The sequence below is a fragment of the Nomascus leucogenys genome, chromosome 8 (genome assembly GCF_006542625.1).
Source record: "Nomascus leucogenys isolate Asia chromosome 8, Asia_NLE_v1, whole genome shotgun sequence".
In the NCBI taxonomy this organism is placed as follows: Eukaryota; Metazoa; Chordata; class Mammalia; order Primates; family Hylobatidae; genus Nomascus; species Nomascus leucogenys.
Genome location: NC_044388.1, coordinates 88,169,266 through 88,195,235, shown reverse-complemented (window position 1 = coordinate 88,195,235; position 25,970 = coordinate 88,169,266). Strand labels below are relative to the sequence as shown.

The 25,970-nt window shown below is 41.3% G+C and overlaps 1 protein-coding gene and 1 non-coding gene across 2 annotated transcripts in view; one reads left to right on the top strand and one right to left on the bottom strand.

Moving 5' to 3' along the window:
- The window catches only part of SUSD1 (sushi domain containing 1), a 135,438-nt gene that overhangs the window by 28,402 nt on the left and 81,066 nt on the right, over positions 1-25,970 (top strand). Inside the window, exons 5-7 of the mRNA XM_030817622.1 lie at positions 2,025-2,177; positions 3,094-3,273; positions 22,676-22,855. Coding sequence (XP_030673482.1) covers positions 2,025-2,177; positions 3,094-3,273; positions 22,676-22,855 — 513 coding nt within the window. The remainder of the gene's footprint in view (positions 1-2,024; positions 2,178-3,093; positions 3,274-22,675; positions 22,856-25,970) is intronic.
- Positions 7,624-7,733, bottom strand: LOC115836459. The gene has a single exon (XR_004031542.1). It is a non-coding gene; the product is annotated as a U6 spliceosomal RNA (small nuclear RNA).

Genomic DNA, 25,970 nt, shown 5'->3' with positions numbered 1-25,970 from the left:
ATAAAAGTTCACAAGGATTCTGAGATAATTTTCTTTTATCTTTTGGGGGCTAAAATGTCATTTAAGAAAAAGAAATTATAGCCAGGTGCATTGGCTCATGCCTGTAATCCCAGCACTTTGGGAGCCAAGTGGGTGGATGACTTGAGGTCAGGAGTTCGAGACCAGCCTGGCCAACATGGTGAAACCCTGTCTCTACAAAAAGACACACAAAAATCAGCCAGTGTGGTGGTACACACCTGTAGTCTCAGCTACTCAGGAGACTGAGGCAGGAGAATCAGTTGAAGTGAGGAGGCAGCAGTTGCAATAAGCCAAGATCACACCATTGCACTCCAGCCTGGGCAACAGAGTGAGACTCTGTCTCAAAAAAAAAAAAAGGAAATTATGGTATTACTAACTTTTTGAATTTTTTTTTTTTTAAACAGACTTTCTTCAATCATGCCGCTTCCTATCTTCTGCTCAATCCCTGATGTTTTTATGCAAATGTCCTAGGAATTTCAGTTAGGGTGCTTTTTTGTTTTCTCCAAGTGGAATTGATCTATGTGGCTCTGATGAAAATAGTATTATTATTATTTTTAGAGGTGAGGGTCTTGCTGTGTTGTCCAGGCTGGCCTTGAACTCCCAGACTCAAAGCAATCCTCCTGCCTCAGCCTCTTGAGCAACTGGGACCGTAGGCATGCCCAGCCATGCCCAGCTGATGGAATTCTTAAAGTTTTAAAGTCAGTTCTGAGGGAAAAAACTGCTAACTGGCAGAAAGATTTCTTCTCCAGCCTCTGGCTTATTGGGCAGTTTTTACCCTGTACCTGCTGCCTCTGGTAGTCTTCAGTCAGGTGCAAAAAATCTGCAAAGGGGCATGTCCTGTCCTTCCAGAAGCCTGTTTTAAGCCCGTCTCATTTTCATAAAATTAGTAAGACCTTTCCTAATTAAATTACCAGCTTATTACCTGCCACACCATCCTATACTCATGGGCTGGCATTTTCACTCTCCTGGAGATTGTTTTCCTTATTTAAAACATTAAAAATTTTGTTTATATTTTAAGTTAATTTTAAGACGGGTTCTCACTTTGTTCCCAGGTTGGTCTCAAACTCCTGGACTAAAGCAGTCCTCCCAAAGTGCTAGGATTACAGACATTAGCCACAGTGCCAGGCCTGTAAATTGTTTTCTATCTGAAGCCCTACTTTAGATGTTTTAGTATGAGGTTGGGACCATTCTTTTGTTATAGTGATTGGGTATATTTATAGCGATTGGATAGATTTATAGTGATTGGATATATTTATAGTGACTGGATATATTTTAGTGACTGGATATATTTATAGTGACTGGATTTTTTTAGTGATTGGATATATTTATAGTGATTGGATTTTTTTAGTGATTGGACTTTTTTAGTGATTGGATTTTTTTTTTTTTTCTTTGAGACAGGGTCTTGCTCTGTCACCCAGGCTGAGTGCAGTGGCGTGATCTTGGCTCACTGCAACCTCCACCTCCTAGGTTCAAGTGATTCTCCTCCCTCAGCCTCCTGAATAGCTGGGACTACAGGTGTGCACCACCATGGCTGGCTAATTTTTGTATTTTTACTAGAGATGGGGTTTCACTATGTTGGCCAGGCTGGTCTTGAACTCCTGACCTCAAGTGATCCACATGCCTTGGCCTCCCAAAGTGCTGGGATTACAGGTGTGAGCCACCATGCCCGGTCAGGATATTTTTTAGTGATTGGATATATTTATGTTTTTGAGTTCATTTTGTTGGGTGTCAGGGAGCTGGTGATGGTTATCGGTTTTTGTAAAATCCCAGAACACACTGACAAACATTTATTGAGCACTTGCTATGTTTTCAGTGCCTACGATATGAACGATATATGAGAAGAACCCATAAGGCATAAAATAAAATGTATGATACAATTGCAAACAAATGCATCTTTTTATAAGAGTAGCTTGAAAATGTGAAAAAATGGCTGTCACAACATCGTCTCCTTTTTTTTTTTTTTTTCTGTTTTTCTCTCCTTTTCTCTATTTGGATTGGGTCCCAAGACATAGATGAGTGTGAAGTTTCTGGCCTGTGCAGGCATGGAGGGCGATGCGTGAACACTCGTGGGAGCTTTGAATGCTACTGTATGGATGGATACTTGCCAAGGAATGGACCCGAGCCTTTCCACCCGACCACCGATGCCACATCATGCACAGGTGGGTTTCTGCCAAAAAATGCAGCATCTCAAGGTGAAATTTTGTTGATGATGACTTTCTTCTGCTCCAAGCCTGTGTTGGGGAGGTAGGTGGAGGTGATCTGATCCTTTGCACATTTTGTACAAGCTATGAAATAAAGCAAATAACAACAATCAAGTTAGAGGGGGCCATGTTTAAAAAGCTAAAATTAGGCCAGGGGCAGTGGCTCATGTCTGTAATCTCAGATCTTTGGGAGGCCAAGGCAGGTGGATCACTTGAGGTCAGGAGTTCGAGACCAGCCTGGCGAACACAGTGAAACCCCATCTCTACTAAAAATAAAAAAAATAGCCAGGTGTTGTGGTGGGCGCCTGTAATCCCAGCTACTCAGGAGGCTGAGGCATGAGAATTTCTTGAACCCAGGAGATAGAGGTCGCAGTGAGCCGAGATCATGCCATTGCACTCCAGCCTGGACAACAGAGTGAGACCTCTGTCTCAAAAAAAAAAAAAAAAGCTGAAATTAGTAAACTTAAAGGATTTTTATTAGCAGTTAATAGATATTCCGATATTAACTACTATGTTAGGTAGTAAATGCCAATGATTTGGTAAGGTCCCTGCATCTCAAAAGTGACCCTGAAAATCATCAAGGGACATATATCTTAAGGTATTTTGCAATTCAGATTTTTTATTTCATTGGACAAGGCTTCTCTTTAGTTAGTGTAAATTAGTGAGGGTTAGATGCTTTACCTATGGAAGGCCAAAAGATTGAATAAAGACAATTGTTGGAAATGTTCCCAGAAGTCATGTGGGAATGAACCAGTGTACTTAAAATATGGCTTGGGGGTGTGTGTGTGAGGAATAGGGTAGAGGTAGAGAGAGATTGTGAATTTTGAATATCTACATTCACAAGGTAGTGAATTTGACATTAATTTATTTTCAGAAATAGACTGTGGTACCCCTCCTGAGGTTCCAGATGGCTATATCATAGGAAATTATACGTCTAGGCTGGGCAGCCAGGTTCGTTATGCTTGCAGAGAAGGATTTTTCAGTGTTCCAGAAGATACAGTTTCAAGCTGCACAGCCCTGGGCACATGGGAGTCCCCAAAATTACATTGCCAAGGTGAGTTTTCAAAAAATTCAGGTTCCCAGTTCATACCACCTTGAAACTGTTTTCATATTTTTCTCTAAATTTCAGTTTCAGGGAGTAAATGATTAAGTAAATCTTTAAAATTCCTATTTGTTTCTCATAGATTTTCAGTTGATTTTCTTGATATTTTCAGGAATAGTATCATATCCTCTGCAAATAATGATAATTCCATTCATAAATTTTTCTTTATAAAAGTTTTTTTTTTTTTTTTTTTGAGACGGAGTCTTGCTCTGTCCCCCAGGCTGGAGTGCAGTGGCACGATCTCGGCTCACTGCAAGCTCCACCTCCCGGGTTCACGCCATTCTCCTGCCTCAGCTTCCCGAGTAGCTGGGACTACAGGCGCCCGCCAACACGCCCGGCTAATTTTTTGTATTTTTTTTTAGTAGAGACGGGGTTTCACCGTGTTAGCCAGGATGGTCTCAATCTCCTGACCTCGTGATCCGCCCGCCTCGGCCTCCCAAAGTGCTGGGATTACAGGCGTGAGCCACCGCGCCTGCCAAAAGTTTTTCTTTATAAAAGTCTTTCTTTATAAAAGTTATGTTTTTCTCTTGATTGATAACTTTGTATTTTTAGAACAAAGACTTAAATGGTAGTGTTGCCTTTGAATATTATTTTTTTATTCCTGACTATTAGGGAAATGGTTTGGGTGTTTCTTCATGCGTGATGTTAGTTTTTTGATGTTAGGTGTATATATATATATATATTTGATATTAGGTATATATATATATATAGATAGATAGATAGAAATAGATATATTCCCAGAAGTCATGTGGGAATGAACATATATATATATAATATATATAATAATATAAATATATATATATATACTGTCTTGTGGGAATAACATATATATAATATATATATATATATATTTTTGAGACAGAATCTCGCTTTGTCACCCAGGCTGGAGTGCAGTGGCACGATCTTGGCTCACTGCAACCTCTGCCTCCTGGGTTCAAATGATTCTCATGCCTCATCCACTCGAGTAGCTGGGATTACAGGCACCCACCACTACACCTGGCTGATTTTTGTGTTTTTAGTAAAGATGGGGTTTCACCATGTTGGCCAGGCTAGTCTTGAACTCCTGACCTTAAGTGATCTGCCCGTGTTGGCCTCCCAAAGTGCTGGGATTACAGGTGTGAGCCACTGCGCCTGGCCGATATTTGGCATATCTAATCATGTCTACTCATATGGCACTGTGTGCCAAGTATTATTTTAAGCACTTTATATATGATGATGGACCACATTGTAGTGGTCCCATAAGATCATAATGAGACTGGAAAATTCCTATTGCCTAGTGACATCGTAGCTATCATAATGAAGTGCATCACACTCACATGTTTGTGGCATTGCTGGTGTAAACAAACTTACAGCTCTGCCAGCGAGTACATTACTGTATATACATTACTATACATAAAAGTGTACAGTAATGTCCTAGGCCTTCACATTCACTCACTATTCACTCACTGACTCACCCAGAGCAACTTCCAGCCCTGCAAGCTCCACTCATGGTAAGTGCCCTATTACAGGTGTATCATATTTTATCTTTTATTCTGTATTTTTACTGTATCATTTCTATGTTTAGATATATAAGTACTTCCCATTGTGTTATAGTTGCCTACAGTATTCAGTATAGTAACATGCTTTGTGAATTTGTAGCCTAGGAGCAATAGGTATACCATACAGCCTAAGTGAGTAGCAGGCTCTACCATCTAGGTTGGTGTAAGTACACTCTGTGACTTCACACAATGAAGGAATTACCTAATGATGCATTTCTCAAAATGTATGCGGATTGTTAAGTGATGCATGAAGGTAATTTGTTTAAGGTCACACAACTAAAGACAGAGCTGAATTTGAACCCAGGAATTCTAGTTTCAGAATTGTTTTCAGCCACTTTTTTATGATGACACTGGCTTTTGGTTAGTTTTTTAAAAATTTTGGCTTTCTGTTTCTTTTTCCTTTTTCTTTCTCTTTTTCTTTTTTTTTTTTTTTTTGAGACAGAGTCTCGCTCTGCCACCCAGACTGGAGTGCACTGGTGCTCCTGGGCTCAAGCCATCCTCCCACCTCAGCCTCCTGAGTAACTGGACTACAGGCACGAGCTACCATGCCTGGACAATTTTTGTATTTTTTATAGAGATGGGGTTTCACCATGTTGCCCAGGCTGGTCTTGAACTCCTGGGCTCAAGTGATCTGCCTGTCTCCGCCTCCCATAGTGCTGGGATTCCAGGCATGAGCCACCACGCTTGACCTGGTTTTCTGTTTCTCTATCTACAAATATTATCATTTTATGTGCCTGTTTCCATCTGAAAAGTGAAAACAAATTTTTTAAATTACCATTTTTCTAGTTTTTGGCTATATGTCCATAATCTAAAGGAAGTATCAATCTATTCCCACTTTTTAGGAATTTCTTTTTTTTTAATTGGAAATAAGTTATTTTTATCATGTCTTTTAGGCAGGTGATTATATATATTTTTTCTTCTTTTAAATAATAATGTGGCCAGATGCAGTGGTTCATGTCTGTAATTCCAGCACTCTGGGAGGCCCAGGCAGGCAGATAGCTTGAGCCCAGGAGTTCAAGACCAGCCTGAGAGTGGTGGTGCATGCCTATAGTCCCAGCTAGTTGGGAGGCTGAGGTGGGAGGATCACTTGAGCATGTGAGGTTGAGGCTGTAGTGAGCCATGATCACACCCTGCCCTCCAGCCTGGGTGACAGAGTGAGACCCTATCTCATAAAGAAAAAAAAAATAATAATGTGTGGGTTATATTGTTAGATTTCCTGATAACGATCAGTACTAATTGCTGGAATGAATTGATCTGGGTTTTTGGTGTTTTATTCCTTTCATTTGGATTATATTTGCTAAATTTTACTTAGAAATCTTGAATTGATATTCATAAGTGAAATTGCTCTATTTTCTTTTCCTGTGCCATCTTTGTTCAGTTTGGTATTAATGTTATTCTGAATTTAAAAAAAAAGAATGTAAAAATTTCCTTCTTTCTCTATTTCTGGAATACTACAAATAGAATTTTTAAAGATTTGGGAGATTTCACCTATAAAACCATCTGGATGTGGCACTATTGGAGAGGTAGCCCTTGGACTATTTGGACTATTTTTAAATTCTTCCCATACTTACTGGTATATCTAATCATGTCTACTCTTTTTCTTTCCCTCTTAAGATCAATTTTGGTAAATTATGTATTTCTAGAAAATCATTTACTTCATCCAGATTTTCCAGTTTATTTGTGCATGGAAAGAAGTGTAAAGCCTTCTAATTTGCTGTGGTTATATTTGTTTATAACTATTTATTGTAGTGAAATATTAGAAACAATCTCAAATGTCTAACAGTAAGAGACTGGTTAAGTAAATCAATCCCTTAAAATGGAATATTATGTATCCAATAAAATTATGTTAGAAAAACAATATTTAAAAAAGAATATTTATTGCAGGCCAGGCACAGTGGCTCACGCCTGTAATCCCAGCACTTTCGGAGGCCAAGGCAGGCTGATCACGAGGTCAGGAGTTTGAGACCAGCTTGGCCAGCATGGTGAAACCCCATCTCTACTAAAAATACAAAAAATTACCTGGGCATGGTGGCGTGCACCTGTAATCCCAGCTACTCAGGAGTCTGAGGCAGGAGAATTGCTTGAACCCGGGAGGTGGAGGTTGCTGTGAGCTGAGATTGTGCCACTGCACTCCAACCTGGGCGACACAGCAAGACTCTATCTCAAAAAAAAAAAAAAAAGAATATTTATTGACATAGATAAGTATTAATAGTATGTTTCAGAGTTACAAATTCTATGAATAACAATCTTAATTTTGAAAAAGTTCCTACATACAGATAAGCTTAGAAAAATGTTTAGAATGCCATACATCAAAATATTAATGGTGATAATTTCCACTGGGGGAGTTTGGGATCCTGGACTTCATATATATATATATATATATACACACACACACATATATACAGTCATACATACATATATATACATATATATAATATACATTTTTTTTTAGATGGAGTCTCACTCTGTTGCCCAGGCTGGAGTGCAATGGCGCAATCTAGCTCACTGCAACCTCTGCCTCCTGGGTTCAAGCCATTCTCCCTGTGTCAGCCTCCCATGTAGCTGGGATTACAGGTGTCTGCCACCATGCCCAGCTAATTTTTTGTATTTTTAGTAGAGATGGGGTTTTGCCATGCTGGCCAGGCTGGTCTCAACTCCTGACCTCAGGTGATCTGCCCACCTTGGCCTCCCAAAGTTCTGGGATTACAGGCATGAGCCACCGCACCCAGACAATTTTTGTATTTTATATACTTTCTGTATTGAAAGAAATTTTTTAATGGAATGCTTAATGCATTTGCATGTCATACTTGCACAGGGATCATGCTAGTCTCTGTATCGTTCCAATTTTAGTATATATGCTGCCAAAGTGAGCATGATGGAATTTTTCACATATCAGACAAGGAAACCTGCTTTCATTCTGGAAAAAAGAGAAACGCTCACAATTTTCATTGAATTTATTGCATAGTTGAGAAACCCCAGTGATGTGCATGGCTAAGTTAATCATTTTGATATTCTGACTTGCTGTGTAGGCTCTACATGCATTTTGATCATTAATTATCATCCTCAGGGGTTAAGAATTTCTAAAGATAACATTTTAGTTCTAAGATGATCTTTCAATGGATCAACTAAAATGCAGAACTTAGATTAAAATGTGCCATAGTGTCTATCAAAGAACCCTCTAAGGATTTACATAGGCAACCCCATATAAAACCATTTAGATTGCCTTGAAAATTAGCAATCATCTAGATTATTAGACTGAGAATGTAGAAAATTAATTTAGAGGAGAGTGCTTGCTGCATTTTCCCAAAGAACTGTTATTTAAAAGACCTTCGCTTCTTTTTTCCTTCTCTAATAACTGCTCCCTCTGCCCACTGACACCTTCCTCCTCCTCCTCCTCCCCTGTGTCACCACATGGCCTCGGTTTCTCACTGCTGTGCCTGCTCCTTTCTGAGCTCACACACCCCTTCTTATTTATCCTTCAGTCTTCTTTGGGACTCTAGAATCTGGGCCATGTGCCAACTGACATTGTATTTTTATCTCAGAGTTATAAAGCCACAGGAATTGGGAATTCCACTAAAAACACTAGAAAATTATGAATTTGGATGCTGCTGAGGGAAAGGGTTTTTTTTGTTTTTTGGTTTTTCTTTTAGACAGGGTCTTGCTCTGTCACCCAGGCTGGAGTGCAGTGGTGCAACCACGGCCTACTGCAGTCTTGAACGGCTGGGCTCAAGTGATCTTTCCACCTCCCTCCGGAATAGCTTAGACTACAGGTGTGTGCCACCATGCCAGGCTATTTTTTTTTTTTTAATTTTTCACAGAGGCAGAGTCTCACTATGTTGCCCAGGCTGGTCTCAAACTCCTGGACTCAAGTGATCCTCGTGCCTTAGTCTCCCAAAGTGCTGGATTATAGGCATGAGCCACCACACCTGGCCTATTTTTAAAATTTTTTATGTGTACTTTTAGAGATGAGGTCTTGCTTTGTTGCCCACACTGGAGTGCAATGGTATGATCATAGCTCAGTGCAGCCTCGAACTCCAGACTCACGTGATCCTTCTGCTTCAGCCTCTCACGTAGCTGGGATTACAGGCATGAGGCATTGCACCTGGCCTCCTTGCTTTAAAAAGTTTTTTTATTGGGTAAAATACACATAATATAAAATTGACCGTTTAACCATATGTAAGTGGACAATTTAGCGCCACTAAGTACATTCATGATGTTGTGTCACCATCACCACTATCCATTTCCAGTACTTTTTCATCATCCCAGATGGAAACTCCATACCCTTTGAACACTAACTCCTCATTGTCTCTCCCTCTAGATTCTGGCAACCTCTATCTGCTTTCTGTCACTAGGAATTTGCCTATTCTACACACTTCATATATGTGGAATCATATAATACTTGTCTTTTTATGTCTGGCTTCTTTTGCTTAGCATGTTTTCAAGGTTTACGCATGTTGTAGCACGTATCAGAACGTGATTCCTTTTTAAGGCTGAATAATATTCCACTGTATGGATGGATCACATGTTATCCATTCATCTCTTGGTGCAGCGTCTCTGCTTTCTGCTTATCAAGCTCCTTTTCATGTTTCAAGTTTCAGCTTAAATGTCACCTCTGGGGCCAGGAGCGGTGGCTTATGCCTGTAATCCCAGCACTTTGGGAGGCCGAGGTGGGCGGACCACAAGGTCAGGAGATCAAGACCATCCTACCTAACACGGTGAAACCCCATCTTTACTAAAAATACAAACAATTAGCCGGATGTGGTGGCGGGTGCCTGTAGTCTCAGCTACTTGGGAGGCTGAGGCAGGAGAATGGTGTGAACCTGGGAGGCGGAACTTGCAGTGAGCTGAGATCGTGCCACTGTGCTCCAGCCTGGGCGACAGAGCGGGACTCCGTCTCAAAAAAAAAAAAAAGTCACCTCTGTCATTATTCTCTTTCTTAGTATCCAGTAAGTAAGTATATTATTTATGATTGATTTCATGGCTTTCATTAGTCTCCCCTACTGGACTGTAAATCTGGGAGCCCAGAGACCATATAGCCTTCCTTAGCAGGATCTCACCAGGACCTAACACAGTGCCTGGCATACTCAAGGCCTGTGGAAACACCTTGAGGTCCCCTCAAAAGGCGCCACAGATGACGGCAGGCATTGTGGAATGGGCTCCTGAACTGCCATCCCAGCTTATCATGTGGCTGAGCCTTGTCGAAACCCTTGCCCCCTTTTTTGTTTTGTCCCCAAGCTTTATGTCCTTTCCCAGTTCCGTACCTCCTTGCTTTGTCTTCTAGGCCTTCACGCTTGCTTCTCTCTGGGCATGACATCTCTAGGCTTTGATAAAGCAGAAACAGACGCCTTGGGGCTGACTCCTGGTTTCCCCCATTATCTCTGTGTATGGCCCTGATAGGGTGGATGGCCCAGCATCGTGGGCTGATTACAGAGGCAGAGTTTCTCCTTTGAGTTGGTCAACAGGGTGGGACATGGTTTCCAAAGTCCATTAATAGCAGAGCCTGATTAGCCTGATTCTCTAGAGGTGGCCAGCACTTTAAGCTATATAAGGTTAATAGATTGGTATTATTTCCCATTTCACAGAGGAGTTTAAGGACCAGGATAAGAAAGTGACTTACTGTATGTCACGAGCTTATGCACCAAGATGACAGCCTGATGCACTTTTCTAGAAGGCAGCACCAGTCAGTGTGCCCCAGAGATGGGAGGTGATGATGAAAAAGCTAGAGGGCCCTAGGAGAGGGGTGCCAAGACAAACACACGTTCATGCACAGTGTGGTCTAGGACCCGGCCAGAAGGGTCCTAGAACAACATTCATTGTTGCCGAGTCAACTCTTCATCTTTTGAGATTTTTCTTAGTAGAGCCTGATTTATCTCTACAAAAGTGGAAAGAGTTTGAAAAAGCTTCGACATAAATTGTACCACAATTTAGTGCATTCAGATGAAGAGTAGCAGATAAGCTTCATTACACGGCTGCCTGTGGTTTTAGTGCTGGTGTGGAAAGGATCCTGAGACCACATCCAGACTTAGCACAGATGAATGCTGTGATTGACTAATGATGCCACCATGGGTAAGGGAGGAGTGAGTGAGAGCACATTTACCTTGTGTGTATTATCTGTGTTCCAGGTGATAGGATGTTTGCTCATTTGAAATACATTTTCTGGACTGGGCATGGTGGTTTACACCTGTAATCCTAGCACTTTGGGAGGCCAAGAAGGGAAGATTGCTTGAGGCCAGGAGTTCGAGGCCAGGAGTTCAAGGCCAGCCTGGAAAACATAGCGAGACCTTGTCTCTACAAAAACATATAAAATTGTCTGGGCATGATGGCATGCACCTGTAGTCCTAGCTGCTCAGGAGGCTGAGGTGGGAGGATCACTTGAGCCCAGGAGTTCAAGGTTACAGTGAGCTGTGATCATGCCACTGCACTCCAGCCTGGGCAACAGGGGAAGACCCTGTCTCTACAAAAATTTTAAAAATAAATAAATAAAAATTAAAAGCAATTAAATACATTTTCTGGCACCTCACGATATACCGATCTTTTAACACATTTTTAAAAACTGCATTGACTTACCCATTGCATGCAACAGCTCTGTTGGGTTACACTTTTGCCAAGTAAATGCCATTAAAATACGTCTCCATATTTGTAAATGGTTGAAGTCATTTGAGTGGGCAGAATGAGTGGTGACATTGGTTATAAGGCTGCCAATAGTGGGGACGATGCATGAGCTTTTGGCTCAGAAAGACCTGTGTAAGTTTTATCTGAGCCACTAACTAGTTGTGCAACCACTTCTGAACCTCTCTAAACTCCAGTTTCCTTTTGTGGAAGGGAATAAAATGGTGTTCATCCCTTAGAGCTATTGTGAAGATTTAATGGGATAATGAATAAAGCCCTTGGCCCTGTGCCTAGTGCAGAAAAGGTGTGGCTCAATGTCACGGTCATGAGCAAGTGGGCCATTTTCTAGTGACGAATGGCAGGTGTCCTTATCAAAAATGTAAGGTCTTTCAGAAACTTCTTACTATAAAATGAGAAGGTCTAAAGTTCTTCAGTTTTTACTTTACCTTATTTATTTGTTTTCCATTCAGACATTCTATTTACAACTAGAACATTAGAATGAAGAGTTTTAATGTTATCTTTTGATAAAAAGAAATATTCACATTCAGCTCAAAGCATCGACAAACATTATTGTCACCTCTGCAAATGGAAGATCCTTACAAGAGATCTTGCTAAGCCCTTTTTTTCTCCTAATGTTCATGCTTTTACGCACCCTACCACCTCCTCTGCAGTTTCTGAAGTGTTCAGATTCCAGTTGTTTCCATACTAGACACTATTTATTGATAAGTGTTATATGAAAAGGAAAAATTTCTTTTTCCTCCAAGTGAGCTTTCTCTATGAATACGATCTGAAGAAAATATATTGTTAGTCAAGGCTAAAGTTCATGGAAGAATTTAGAATACAAAATGCATCAAAAAGTAATCTGTTTTTCTTTCTATTGCCTTAAGAGCAAGTAGACTTTTGGGTACTAATGAGCTCATTAGAGCAGTTAATAAACTACTCTTGAGAATGTGCTTCATGGCAAACTATAACCCTCCCATTTTTCTTTTATGCCTGCAATAACATTTTCTTTTCTTTTCTTTTCTTTTTGAGACAGAGTTTGCTCTTGTCGCCCAGGCTGGGGTGCAATGGTGCAAACTTGACTCACTGCAACCTCTGCCTCTTGGGTTCAAGTGACTCTCCTGCCTCAGCCTCCCGAGTAGCTGGGATTACAGGCGCCTGCCTCCATGCCTGGCTAATTTTTGTATTTTTAGTAGAGATGGGATTTCACCATGTTGGCCAGCTGGTCTCGAATTCCTGGCCTCAGGTGATCCTCCTGCCTCGGACGCCCAAAATGCTGGGATTACAGGGGTGAGCTGCTGTGCCTGGCCACATTTAAAAAAAAATAATTTCAACTTTTATTTTAGATTCAGGGGGCACATGTGCAAGTTTGTTACAAGGGTATATTGCGTGATGCTGAGATTTGGGATATGAATGATCCTGTCACCTATGTAGTGAGCATGGTACCCAACAGTTAGTGTTTCAACCCCCTTCCTCCCTCCTCCCTCTATTTGTCCTCCATGTCTGTCGTTCTCATCTTTATGTCCATGAGTACCCAATGTTCAGCTCCCACTTATATGTGAGAACATGTGGTATTTGATTATCCGTTCATGCATTAATATGCTTAGGATATTAGAATTTTCTGTTCCTGCATTAATATGCTTAGGATATTAGAATTGGTCTCCAGCTGCATCCATGTTGCTGCAAAGGACATAATTTTATTTTTTATGGTTGTATTGTATTCCATGGTGTACATGTATCACACTTTCTTTATCCAGTCCACCATTGATGGGCATCTAGGTTGATTCCATGTCTTTGCTATTGTGAATAGTGCAGCGATGAACATATAAGTGCATGTGTCCTTTTGATTGAATGATTTATTTTCTTTTGGATATATACCCAGTAATGGGACTGCTGGATTGAATGGTAGTTCTGTTTTAAGCTCTTTGAGAAATCTCCAAATTACTTTCCACAGTGGCTGAACTAATTTACATTCCCACGGACAGTGTATAAGCATTCCCTTTTCTCTGTAGCCTTACCAGCATCTGTTATTTTTTGACTTTTTAATAATAGCCATTCCGACTGGTGTGAGACGGAATCTCATTGTGGTTTTGATTTGCATTTCTCTGATTAGTGATGTGGAGCATTTTTTCATATGTTTCTTGATTGCTTGTGTGTCTTCTTTTGAGACATGTCTGTTCATGTCTTTTGCCCACTTTTTAATGGAGTTATTTGTTGTTTGCTTGTTGAATTGTTTAAGTTCCTTGTAGATTCTGGATATTAGACCTTTGTCAGATGCATAGGTTGTAAATATTTTATTCCATTCTGTAGGCTATCAATTTCCTTTGTTGATAGTTTCTTTTGCTGTACAGAGGCTCCTTAGTTTAATTAGGTCTCACTTGTCAACTTTTGTTTTTGTTGCAATTGCTATTGAGGGCTTAATAAGAAACTATTTCCCAAGGCGCATGTCCAGAATGGTGTTTTGCAGTTTTTCTTCCAGCATTATTACAGTTTGTGGTCTTATATTCAAGTCTTTAATCTGTCTTGAATTAATTTTTATGTACGGTGAAAGATAGGGGTCAGTTTCATTCTTCTGCATATGGCTAGCCAGCTATCCCAGCACCATTTATGTATAGGGAGTCCTTTCCCCATTGCTTGTTATTGTTGACTTCTTTGTGGAAGATAAGATGACTGATCAGATGTGTGGCTTCATTTCTGGGTTCTCTATTCTGTTCCATTGGCCTATTGGCCTATGTGTCTGTTTTTGTACCAGTACCATGCTGTTTTGGTTACTGTAGCTTTGTAGTATAGTTTGAAGTCTGGTAATGTAATGCCTCTGGCTTTGTTTTTCTTTTTTTCAGACACGAGATTGCCCAGGGTGGAGTGTGGTGGTGCAATCATGGCTCACTGCAGCCTCAAATTCTTGGGCTTAAGGGATTTTCCTGCCTCAGTCTCCCGAGTAGCTGGGACTACAGGCATGGGTCACCATGCCTCTGTTATTGTTGGGTAAAGATGAAAACTGACTCAAATGTGATTTTCTTCAGTTTTTAGCACTTGCTTCTGCTCTTTTGCAAAGCTTTACATATAGCACTTGCTTATTTTTCTGGGAGATTTTATTTTGGGGTCAATACCAATAAATGGAATAGGTCTATCATTCATTCCCCTGGCAGCTGGCAAAATGTCTGCCTCAATTTATTGGCATCTTTGGTCACTTTTCTTCTTTCTCAGCTTGTTATTTATTGATCTCTAAACAGTCTTAGATGGAGCCTTTATATTACTAGATTCTTTCTGTCATCAATCTATGTTATTGTGCTGATGCGTATAATAAACAGCAGCCAATATGGGTGACATTTGTGATACAGTCAGTTGTTGATTAGATGCCGTAAGTTGCCTGTACCTTTCATCAAACAAATTTCCTTCTGGAATATTTCCTTGATAGACTATGAAAGCTAGCCCTGTGGATAAACATTTTTATCTTCACGATATGAGATATAAGTTATATTATAAATTTGGCCTTGAAACCAGCACAACACATTCTCCTTCACTCCCCCAGGAGTCCTATTTTGAAGCTGATTATTTGAATAAAATCACAGACAATGGGAGAGTAAGGGAAAATTCCCAGCCATGCTCATAATTAGTTGACTGTATTTCTGACGCAGATGCAAACGTTGTTACTTAATAACGTAATTAGCCAGAGAAACATGTGCTTTAATGAATGCCCCTATGCATATGCAATGCAAATTTGCACTGCTTATTTTTTCTTCCTTGGGGGTATAAACTGCTTTTAAATGTTTATTTCCTTGTGATAGTAAGAGTTTTGGGGGTTTTTTATGTATTAAATAGGATTATATTTTTATTTCCCACTGTGGCGTCTGTTGGATTGATTTTTGAGTATTTCTTAGTAGGAACTACCTATTTTCTTGGATGCCATTTGGTGTGAGCAGAAGTGGCAGTAGCTGGGAATGTCTGTGATGGGGTCATGTTCTAGGCAAGCCCCAGGCCAGACTCTAATGTCGTACATAGGGTTAAACACCAGGCCCAAGAAGGTCTCAGGGAGTCACAGAGCTACAGAGAGACATCTATTTCCAGCAGCTCTCTTGCTCTGGGAAAGTTCTTGGAGACAAGATTGGGCAGGAGGCGTTGTCATCAAACCCTTCCAGACTGTCTTGAATGCTTATTCAGGCAACCTTTTCTCCTTAGGTTTTAGCTAACCTGTAAGGTTAGAGAACCAAGTCAGGGCCTAGGTGGAGCCCTTCATGGTGAAGCTGCCCAGATTTACTGGGCCTGGACTTCGAGGTCACACAAACCACAGTTTGAATATCAGCTCTTTTATGAATGGTGTGACTCTGAATGTGACTTAAGCTCTTAGGGCCTCCATCTTCCTATCTGTAAACTATATGAAAAAAACCCACCTACCTTGAAGGATTTTCTTTTTTTGTTTTTTGTTTTTGTTTTTGTTTTTTTGGGGACAGGGTCTCTGTCACTTAGGTTGGAGTGCAGTAGTGCGATCTTGGCTCACTGCAGCTTCCGCCTCCTGGGCTCAAGTGATTCTTCCACCTCAGCCTCCCGAGTATTTGGGACTACAGGCATGAGCCACCAATGCCTGGCTAGTTATTGTATTTTTTTTTTTTTTTGTAGAGATGTTGCTCAGGCTGGTCTTGAACTCCTGAGCTCAGAGTGATCCGTCCTCCTCAGCTTCCCAAAGTGCTGGGGTTACAGGCATAAGCCACCTCGCTTGGCTACTTTGTAGGATTTTCTGTTGGAATAAATAAGGTAGTGTATATCTAGCAGACTACCTTGTGTTTGGGAGTATTTCAATGAATGCTATATTCTCTCTCTTTCTTCCTTTTCCTTTCCTTTCCTTTCCTTTCTTTCCTTCCTTTCTTTTCTTTCTTTCCTTTTCTTTCTTTTCCTTCCTTTCCTTCCTTTTCTTTCTTTCCTTTCTTTTCTTTCTTTCTTTTCTTTTCTTTTCTTTCTTTTCCTTCCTTCTCCTTTCCTTCTCCTCTCCCTCTCCTTTCCTTCTCCTCTCTCCTCTTTCCCCTCCCCTCCTGTTCCCTCCCCTTCCCTTCTCTTATTTTTGAGATGGAGTCTCGCTCTATTGCCCAAGCTGGAGTGCAGTGGTGCATTCTTGGCTCACTGTAACCTCTGCCTCCCAGGTTCGAGCGATCCTCCTGCCTCAGCCTACAAGGTAGCTGGGATTACAAGCATGCGCCACCACACCTGACTGATTTTTGTATTTTTAGTAGAGACAGGGTTTCAGCATGTTTGCCAGGCTGGTCTTGAACTCCTGAGCTGAAGCAATCCTCCTGCCTTGGTCTCCCAAAGTGTTGAGATTACAGGCATGAGCCACCATGCCTGGCTGAATGCTATTGTTATTAAAATTATTGAGGCCTGAACAACTTTCTTATAATTCCCTGGCACAAAATTGATACTGGTTTTTGTGGGGCTTTTTCTCAGCTCTCATCTGCTTGGTGTTTGGTACGTGTGAATTACCTGTGTCGGATAATAAATATAGAAGTAATGTCTGTCCTGTTATTTGGACTTATGATCTACTGATGTCTGGTTTCTTCCTGAGGGGCTGTTGGCATATCATAGCAGCATTTGTTGCATCTTGAACTGTGATAAAGTAGCAGCAAGCTATCAATAAACAATCGTGTAAAACATACGATTTTAAGCGGACCTTGTGGAGTACAAGAATTATAAGACAAAGACTCTGTCCTTGAGGAACTGTCCATATATTTGGGAAGACATGTATTCATAAAAAGACACTAAATCTGCAAGGCAGGGAATAAAGGTCATATGAACAGTATAGATAATACTTGTATAAGAATAGATAATACTCAGCTGAGTGATGGCTCACACCTGTAATCCCAGCACTTTGGGAGGGCGAAGGGGGCAGATTTCATGAGCCCAGGAGTTTGAGGCCAGCCTGGGCAACATGGTGAAACCCCATATTTACAAAAAATACAAAAATTAGCCATATGTGGTGGTGCACATGTGAGGTCCCAGCTACTTGGGAGGTTGAGCTGGGAGGATCACTTGAGCCCAGGAGGTTGAAGCTGCAGTGAGCTGTGATTGTGCCACTGCACTCCAGCCTTGGCGACAGGAGTAAGGCCCTGTCTCAAAACAAAACAAAAACCTCGAAACAACAGAAAGAATAGATAATACTCTATACTTCCTGTATCTCTAAGTGTAGGTAATAGTCTTGATTCCACCTCCCTTCTCACCCTCACATCCAAACTATCACCACGAACATTCAGTTCTGTTTCCAGAATACATCGCAAATCCATCTCTTCCTTCCATTTCCATCCCCTCTGAAGTCCATCCAAGACCATATCATCTCTCTGTTGGACTACTGCTGTAGACCCTGGCTGATGTCTCTTTTTTTTTTTGAGACGGAGTCTCGCTCTGTTGCCCAGGCTGGAGTGCAGTGGCGCGACCTCGGCTCACTGCAAGCTCCACCTCCCGGGTTCACGCCATTCTCCTGCCTCAGCCTCACGAGTAGCTGGGACTACAGGCGCCTGCCACCGCGCCCGGCTAATTTTTTTGTATTTTTAGTAGAGATGGGGTTTCACCGTGATGTCTCTTTTTTTATTCCTATTCTTCTCCCAACCTTTCTCTACCTAACAGCTGAAGTGGTCTTTTAAAAACCTAAATCAGATTTTTCATTCCTGTACTTAAAACCCAACAAGAGCTTCAGTTGCTTTTAAAATAAAGCCCAAGATTTATAAGGCCCCGTGTGGTTTGGCTCTGCTTTTTTCTCCACCTTCATCTCATGCCAGTCTCCCTCTCACTAACTAGGCTCCTGCTACGCAGGTTGCTTTTCCCCTTTTGGAACCCACCAAGAGCTTTCTTATCTCAGGGTCTTTGCATTGGTTCTTTCATTTGATTGAAATATTCTTCCTTTGGTCCCAAACATGGCTTGCTCATTGCCATCCTTCAGGTCCTAATGAATGTGTCATTTCTTCAGAGAGATCAAATCATTCTGACTACTACTCTATTTAAAAAGTTTTTCTGGGAGGATCACTTGAGGTCAGGAGTTTGAGATTAACCTGGCCAACATGATGAAACTCTTGTCTCTACTAAAAATACTAAATTAGCTGGGTGTGTGGTTGCAGGCACCTGTAATCCCAGCTACTCAGGAGGCTGAGGCAGGAGAATTGCTTGAACCCAGGAGATGGAGGTTGCAGTGAACTGAAATTGCACCACCACTGCACTCCAGCCTGGGTGACAGAGTGAGACTTCATCTCAAAAAAAAAAAAAAAAAAAAAAAAAAATTGTAGGCTGGGCGTGGTGGCTCATGCCTGTAATCCTAGCACTTTGGGAGGCTGAGGCAGGCAGATCACTTGAGCTCAGGAGTTCAAGACCAGCCTGGGCAACATGGCAAAACCCCATCTCTACTAAAACTACAAAAAATTAGCCGGGCGTGGTGGCACATGCCTGTAGTCCCAGCTACTTGGGAGGCTGAGGCATGAGAATCACTTGAACCTGGGAGGCAGAGGTTGCAATGAGCTGAGATCGTGCCACTGCACTCCAGCCTGGGCGACAGAGTGAGACTCAAAACAAACAAACAAAAACAAAAATAAACAAAAAACAAACAAAAATTTTTTTTGAAGTTGAGGCTGGTAAGATCGCTTGAGTCCGAGAGTACAAGACCAGCCTGGGCAATACAGAGAGACCCCGTCTCTACAAAAAACTGAAAAATTAGCTGGGCATGGTGGTACATGCCCGTGGTCCCAGGTCCTCGGGAGGCGGAGGTGGAAGGATTTCTTGAGCCCGGGAGGTCAAGGCTGCAGTGAGTTGTGATGGCACCACTGCACTCCAGCCTGGGCAATAGCGTGAGATCGCAACAACAGCGACAACAACAATGGAAGTTTTCCCCATCCTGTCACTTAATAATAATTGTTATTATTATTTCTATATAACATTTACCACAATCACAGTTATGTGTTGACTTATTTATTTATTTATTTTTTGTCTATTGACTCTCCCTAAGCTCCATATGAGGGCAGAAATCTTATCCATTTTGTTCGCTGCTATAGTGACTAGCATGTACTAGGCACTCAATAAACAGGAATAAATAAACAAATGAACACGGATCTTAAAAGTTCAGAGGAAGACAGGATCCCTTTGTTAGTCATGGATCTGATCAGGCACGGGGAAGGACTTCGCTCAGTGTAAGGGAGAAAGAGTGCACCTGCAGAAGAAGGTGTGAGTGCAAAAGCAAAGGAGAGTAAGCTGAGATGGGAGGCACGGGGACTATAGAATTTCAGAGTTGGAACAGCAGTTTTCTTTTTCTTTTTGAGACGGAGTCTCACTCTGTTGGCCAGGCTGGAGTGCAGTAGCACAATCTCAGCTCACTGCAACCTCTGCCTCATGGGTTCAAGTGATTCTTGTGCCTCAGTCTCCTGAGTAGTAGGATTACAGGCGCATGTGCCACCACGCCCGGGTAATTTTTATATTTTTAGTAGAGATGGGGTTTTGCCATGTTGGCCAGGCTGGTCTCAAACTCCCAGTCTCAAGTGATCTGCCTGCCTCGGCCTCCCAAAGTGCTGGGATTACAAGTGTGAGCCCCTGTGCCCGGCCAACTTTCGAGAAGCTGTGGTTGTAGGGAAAAGACATGCCTTCAACTCCTGGCCATCCCATAATTGCCTGTGTAACTTTGGATATATCATTCAATCATTTTGAGCTGTCTTCGCCTGTACAGTGGGGACAATAACCCTTAACATGGATGGGTATTGTGAATATTAATGCTTTATATTTAGGATCCTGTTGGAATGCATATGATGACAAATGGTAGCCATTTGTACCAGGATTTCATTCAGATTCTCAGCTGAGGGTGTGCGCCAAAATTACATTTGGAGCTTTGTAGAAATTTGAATACCAAGAACCCAATTCAGTACTACTGAATCAGAGGAGTTATCTCTGGGTGGGTGTGGGACTCCAGCACGTGCATTTTTCTAAAGCTTCCCAGGGGATTCAGATGTATAGCTGTTAGAACCATGCATTTAATCCAAGCCATGCTGAAATCCTCTCTAAATGTCTCTTGCTGAGGGATTGTTCGACTTGAATAGCTCTGTTAACGGGAAACTCACAGAGCCACAGGTCCAAGCTGCTTCCTAACGGGGCATCCACCTGAGCCTTTGAGCCTTAATCCCTAGAGAACAAGTTATTGATTTCTTATCAATTGGGTGATATTTGGTATTAATTAAAAAAAAATCTTGCAGTCCCAACCAAAGTCATCATGCCTTCCATTATTCTTGGTCACGTCCAAGATGGAAGCCAATCTAGTTATCTTTTGTACTTTTATCCCTTTTGTATTTGTGCTTCTCTCCTAATCCAATGACTTTTCACTGGGTTCCCTCCCAGACTTCTCCACTGAGCACTTTAACCTTCCACCTTCAGTGTGCATGAACCTATACCTCCAACCTCCTTAGTGATGTCTCCCTACTTTCTGCTGTAACTGAACTCTGTCTTAAATTAGAAGATGTTTCAGATGTCAACAATGTGACTATGACTAGGCAGTCTTATGAAACATTAACTATCTCTTTGGTTGGTTCCTTGTGTACACACAAATATATTCATTCTTGGAATGCCTTGGGCCATTAAATACGTCTAAAGGTTTGATGCTGGGAAAACATGATGAGGGCCAAGGGGTCTTGTGTCTGGTGAATATGCATGAAAAGGGAACCAAAGCTCTGTGGGCAAACATGGGACATGACAGATAGACAGGGTTGGAAATTAGATGAGATCCTGCTTTGGGAAACCTCCCTCCTGGAAATAACTCTGGAGTCTGGCAACCGACCAAGCATCCATAATGGGATGGAAAAGAGTGCAATTCCATTAAATCCACACATTCTGTATCAGAGGCTCATTTAAAATTTCTAAGGCCAAGGATGGCTGATGGGGATATGGGAACAGGTTATATGATTTTCTGTAGTTTGAATGCTGTTATCTCAATAAAAGGACTTCTGTTTAAAAAGCCTGGATGTCAGGAGGGCTTAATTTTCTTGGCTTTCTACAGATTGGGGAGAAAATCACAAATCAGAATGAGTGCCTTAAGTTTTTTTCTTTCTTTTTTCTTTTTTTTTTCTCTTACCATGGAAGAACAGATTTTTTTTTTCTTTCTGTGTTTAGGTATAACTGGGACTATTGGTGACACTTGAAATTATTAGTGCCATCTTATTTTACATTTATTATACTTTCTTGAATAACATTGTATCCATGGGCACTATTGTGTGGCATGAAACATTAGTATGCTTTACTTCTTCCCTTCAACTCACTGCTCTGGTTTTATTGAAATAATTTGAAATTTTATTTTTATTATTATTTTACATTGTTCAACTTTTAGTTCTAGAATCCTTTACTAATAGTTATATCAAGCTCTACAGTCACATTTAAATGATTATGGAGACATCCATACATCTTGCTGATTTCATTGTTCCTTGGTGTTTTCTCTAAAACCTGTCTGCCCTGCACACATATTCTTATGATATTTGTTCTGATTCATCTTTTCGATTTTTTTTCCCAGAAAAGATAAACGGATCAATTTTTTAAAATTCTGAAATATCTAAAAATGACTTTCTTGGGCTCTTAAGTGAAGTATAGTTTGGCTGGGTCTAGAATGGTTATGTCATAATCTTTTACCTCTAGATAGTTCTTTGTAAATATTTAATTGTCTTTTAGTAGTCAGAGTTGTAGAGAAAAAAATTTCATATCAATTTTGTAATTCCAGGTTTGTCTCCTCCTATGCAACTGATTTTTTTCTTTGAAAGGTGCATATAAGTTGAATCCTTAGGAGGTAAATACTTTCTCCATTAATTTGCTTTAAAAAGTTCAGAGATTTTGAATATCTTCTATTTAACAGTCAGTTGGCAATAATTGCTACAATTGCATTATCATCTATTCTGGGATTGATGGTCTGAAGATACATAGTAAAATGTACTAGAGAACTGTAATATTTAAAAGGACCCTCAGATATATTATTTCATAGATCAATGAATTCTTTATAAGTAAATAATTGCATAATTTGACTATTCTCTATGTGTGCATGTTTGGAAATTTTTTAAAATTCAGACATACTTATATTGGATTATTTGATGGGGTTAGTGTTTTCTCTTTTCCTGTTTGAGTGGGCTCTATCACTATTAAATATTTATTTTAAAGATATGAATTGTAGGGCTGGAAGTCAGGGCTTGTAACCAGTGCTGTGTTGGTTCCCATTGCAGAGATCAACTGTGGCAACCCTCCAGAAATGCGGCACGCCATCTTGGTAGGAAATCACAGCTCCAGGCTGAGCGGTGTGGCTCGCTATGTCTGTCAAGAGGGCTTTGAGAGCCCTGGAGGAAAGATCACTTCTGTTTGCACAGAGAAAGGCACCTGGAGAAAAAGTACTTTAACATGCACAGGTACAGATTCTGTTCTTCTGGGCTCCTGCTACCCAGGAACAAAACAGCCAGTGGGAGCCGAGGGCCTAAAACTATCTGATTGCTGCTTCACTCTACATACTGTACCCAGCTCTGCTATTTACCTGGTTGTGCACCTGGCTTTAGATTTGTCAGCTAAATCCTGAAGATTTAGAAGGTGGGTTGGAAAAATAAGTTGGATGGATAATGTTATGCATCCATCTTTTGAGACTTACCTTAAATCGCTGTGATTCCTGTCCCCTCTGCTTGACTGGCTGAGACATTTTTCTCCATGAACCATTTTCTCAGAGGGGCATGCTCCTAGCTTAACACCTGTTGACCATTTTCAGAGAAAAGGTGGTATGATGAAAAATAGTTTTTTAATGTTTCTTAATTGTGTTAACACACATAAAACATAAAATTTAACATCTAATGTAGTTTTATTTCTTTTTTTTGAGATGGAGTCTTGCTCTGTCACCCAGGCTGGAGTGCACTGGCACGATCTCAGCTCACTGCAACCTCCGCCTCCTGGGTTGCAGTGATCAAGTGATTCTCCTGCCTCAGCCTCCCGAGTAGCTGGGATTACAGGTGCCCGCCACCAGGCCCAGCTAATTTTTGTATTTTTAGTAGAGATGGGGTTTCACCATGTTGCCCAGGCTGGTCTCAAACTCCAGGCCTCAAGTGATCTGCCTGCCTAGGCCTCCCAAAGTGCTGGGATTACAGGTGTGAGCCACCATGCCTGGCTTACTATCTAATATAGTTTGGATGTTTGTCTCCTCCATATCTCATGCTGAAATGTCGTCTCCAGTGTTGGAGGTGGGGCCTGGTGGGAAGTGTTTGGGTCATGGGGGCAGATCACTCAGGAATGGCTTTGTGTCCTCCCCTTGGTGATGAGTTCTTGCTCTTAGTTCACATCAGAGCTGGTTGTTAAAAGGAGCCTGGCACCTCCTTCTCTCTCTCTGGCTCCCTCTCTTGCCGTGTGACATGCCTGCTGCCTCTTCACCTTCTGCCACAATGGTCAACTTCCCAAGGCCCTCACCAAAAGCAGATGCTGGTGCCATGCTTCCTGTACAGCTTGCAGAACCATGAGCTGGATAAACCTCTTTTCTTTATAAATTACCTAGTCTCAGGTATTCCTTTATAGCAACATGAAACTGATGAATACACCATCTTAACTATTTTTAAGTGTGCAGTTCAGTAGTATTTATGTATGCTCATGTTGTTGCACAACCAATCTCCAGAACTTTTTCATCTTGCAAAACTGAAACTTTTTACCCATTAAACAACAACTCCCCATTTGCCCCTCCCGACAGCCCCTGGAACCTCACCCTTCTACTTTCTGTCTCCTGTGAATTTGACTACTGTAGGTAACTCATATGGTACCTGTCCATTTGAGACTGGCTTATTTCACTAAGCATAATGTCTTTAAGATACATCCATTTGTAACATGTGTCAACATTTCCTTTCTTCATATAGTCCGTTATATGAGTATTCCACATTTTGTTTATCCATTCATCTGTTGATGGACACTTGGGTATGTTCCATCTTTCGGCTATGATGAATAATGCTGCTATGAAATGTGTGTACAAATCTCTCTTTGAGACCCTGTTTTCAATTCTTTTGGATATATATCCAGAAGTGGAATCGCTAGTGAAAAGGAGTTTTGAGGCCTGGTGCAGTGGCTCATGACTGTAATCTCTGCACTTTGGGAGGCTGAGGCAGGTGGATCACTTGATGTCAGGAGTTCAAGACCAGCCTGGCCAACATGGCGAAATCCCATGTCTACTAAAAATACAAAAATTAGCCGGGTGCAGTGGCTCACACCTGTAATCCCAGCACTTTGAGAGGCCAAGGCAGGAGGATTGCTTGAGCCCAGGAGTTCAAGACCAGCCTGGGTGACATAGTGAGACCCCATCTCTACAAAAAATTAAAAATTTGCCAGGTGGGGTGGTGCACACCTGTAGTCCCCACTACTCGGGTGGCTGATGCAGGAGAATTGCTTGAACCCAGGAGACAGTTGTAAGCCAAGATCATGTCCCTGCACTCCAGCCTGGGGAACAGAGTGAGACTCTGACTCAATAAAAAAAAGGAGTTTTGAGACTTCATATTCTAGCAATGCCATATATTAGCTGTGTGTCATTAGGCAAGGCATTCGGAGCCTCCGTTTCCTCATCTATAAAAGAGGGAAATAAAGTCTGTTTTTCTTACCTCAGAGAGTGTTCAAAAGGAATCGAATAAGATAATCTGTGGGGCGCATTTTAGAAAGCTAAAAGCACCATGCACATGTTAGTCTTTTTCCTAAAGTTGTTAGCTTCATGTGAAGATCTTCTCATGAATCAGAAGCATGCACTTCTATGTGATTCATTTCACACCTCTGCCTCTGGGGGACAAGGTGAGAAAAGGCAATGATTCTTACCATTTGTGATGGTTGATCAGAAGGTATGACAAATGGTTGTCACATAGTCCCTGGGAATATATTTCTGGCTGTTGACTTGCTTGGCTCTGAAGACAAGTCTCTGAAGAGTGAAATCTCCAGGAGCTTTGATCTAGGTCTCTGGTTTGACTAGCAGCAGAATTGTGGTCTTGCCCACCAACATTTTCCATCGGAAAGTCTAGCCAGAGCAAACAAGACATGTAGGCCCCTGGGGATTATTTGTCCATAGAGCAATGGTTCATAATGATGTTGGGGATGGGAATTTGAGGAAATCTGTCCATTCATTCAATAGATATCTATTTAGCATGCACTATATGTCAGGTACTTTGTCGGCATGACCCTCTTGGAATTTACAGTGCAACAGGGAAAACAGACATTTTCCCCAAAGATATGCACATACACATACACATATAATGTTTTACAAGTAACAAGCTGTTCCTGGACCTCTGAAATCCTTGAGTAAAACATTCTTGGGATAGATGGAAAGCTCAGCTCTGCCGTTGAGGCCCTGTGTGTGCCATGCAATTCCTATATTTGGTTATCTCCATCGCGAATTCAAGAGGATGTAGGCCAGAGACTGCAATCAGAAAAACAAAGAAGGGTAGAGCTGGATGAGAACCCAGAGATATAATGCAGTCTTCTCTTAGAGAGGTCTCATTGACTTGCCCAGCCTGCACAGAGGAG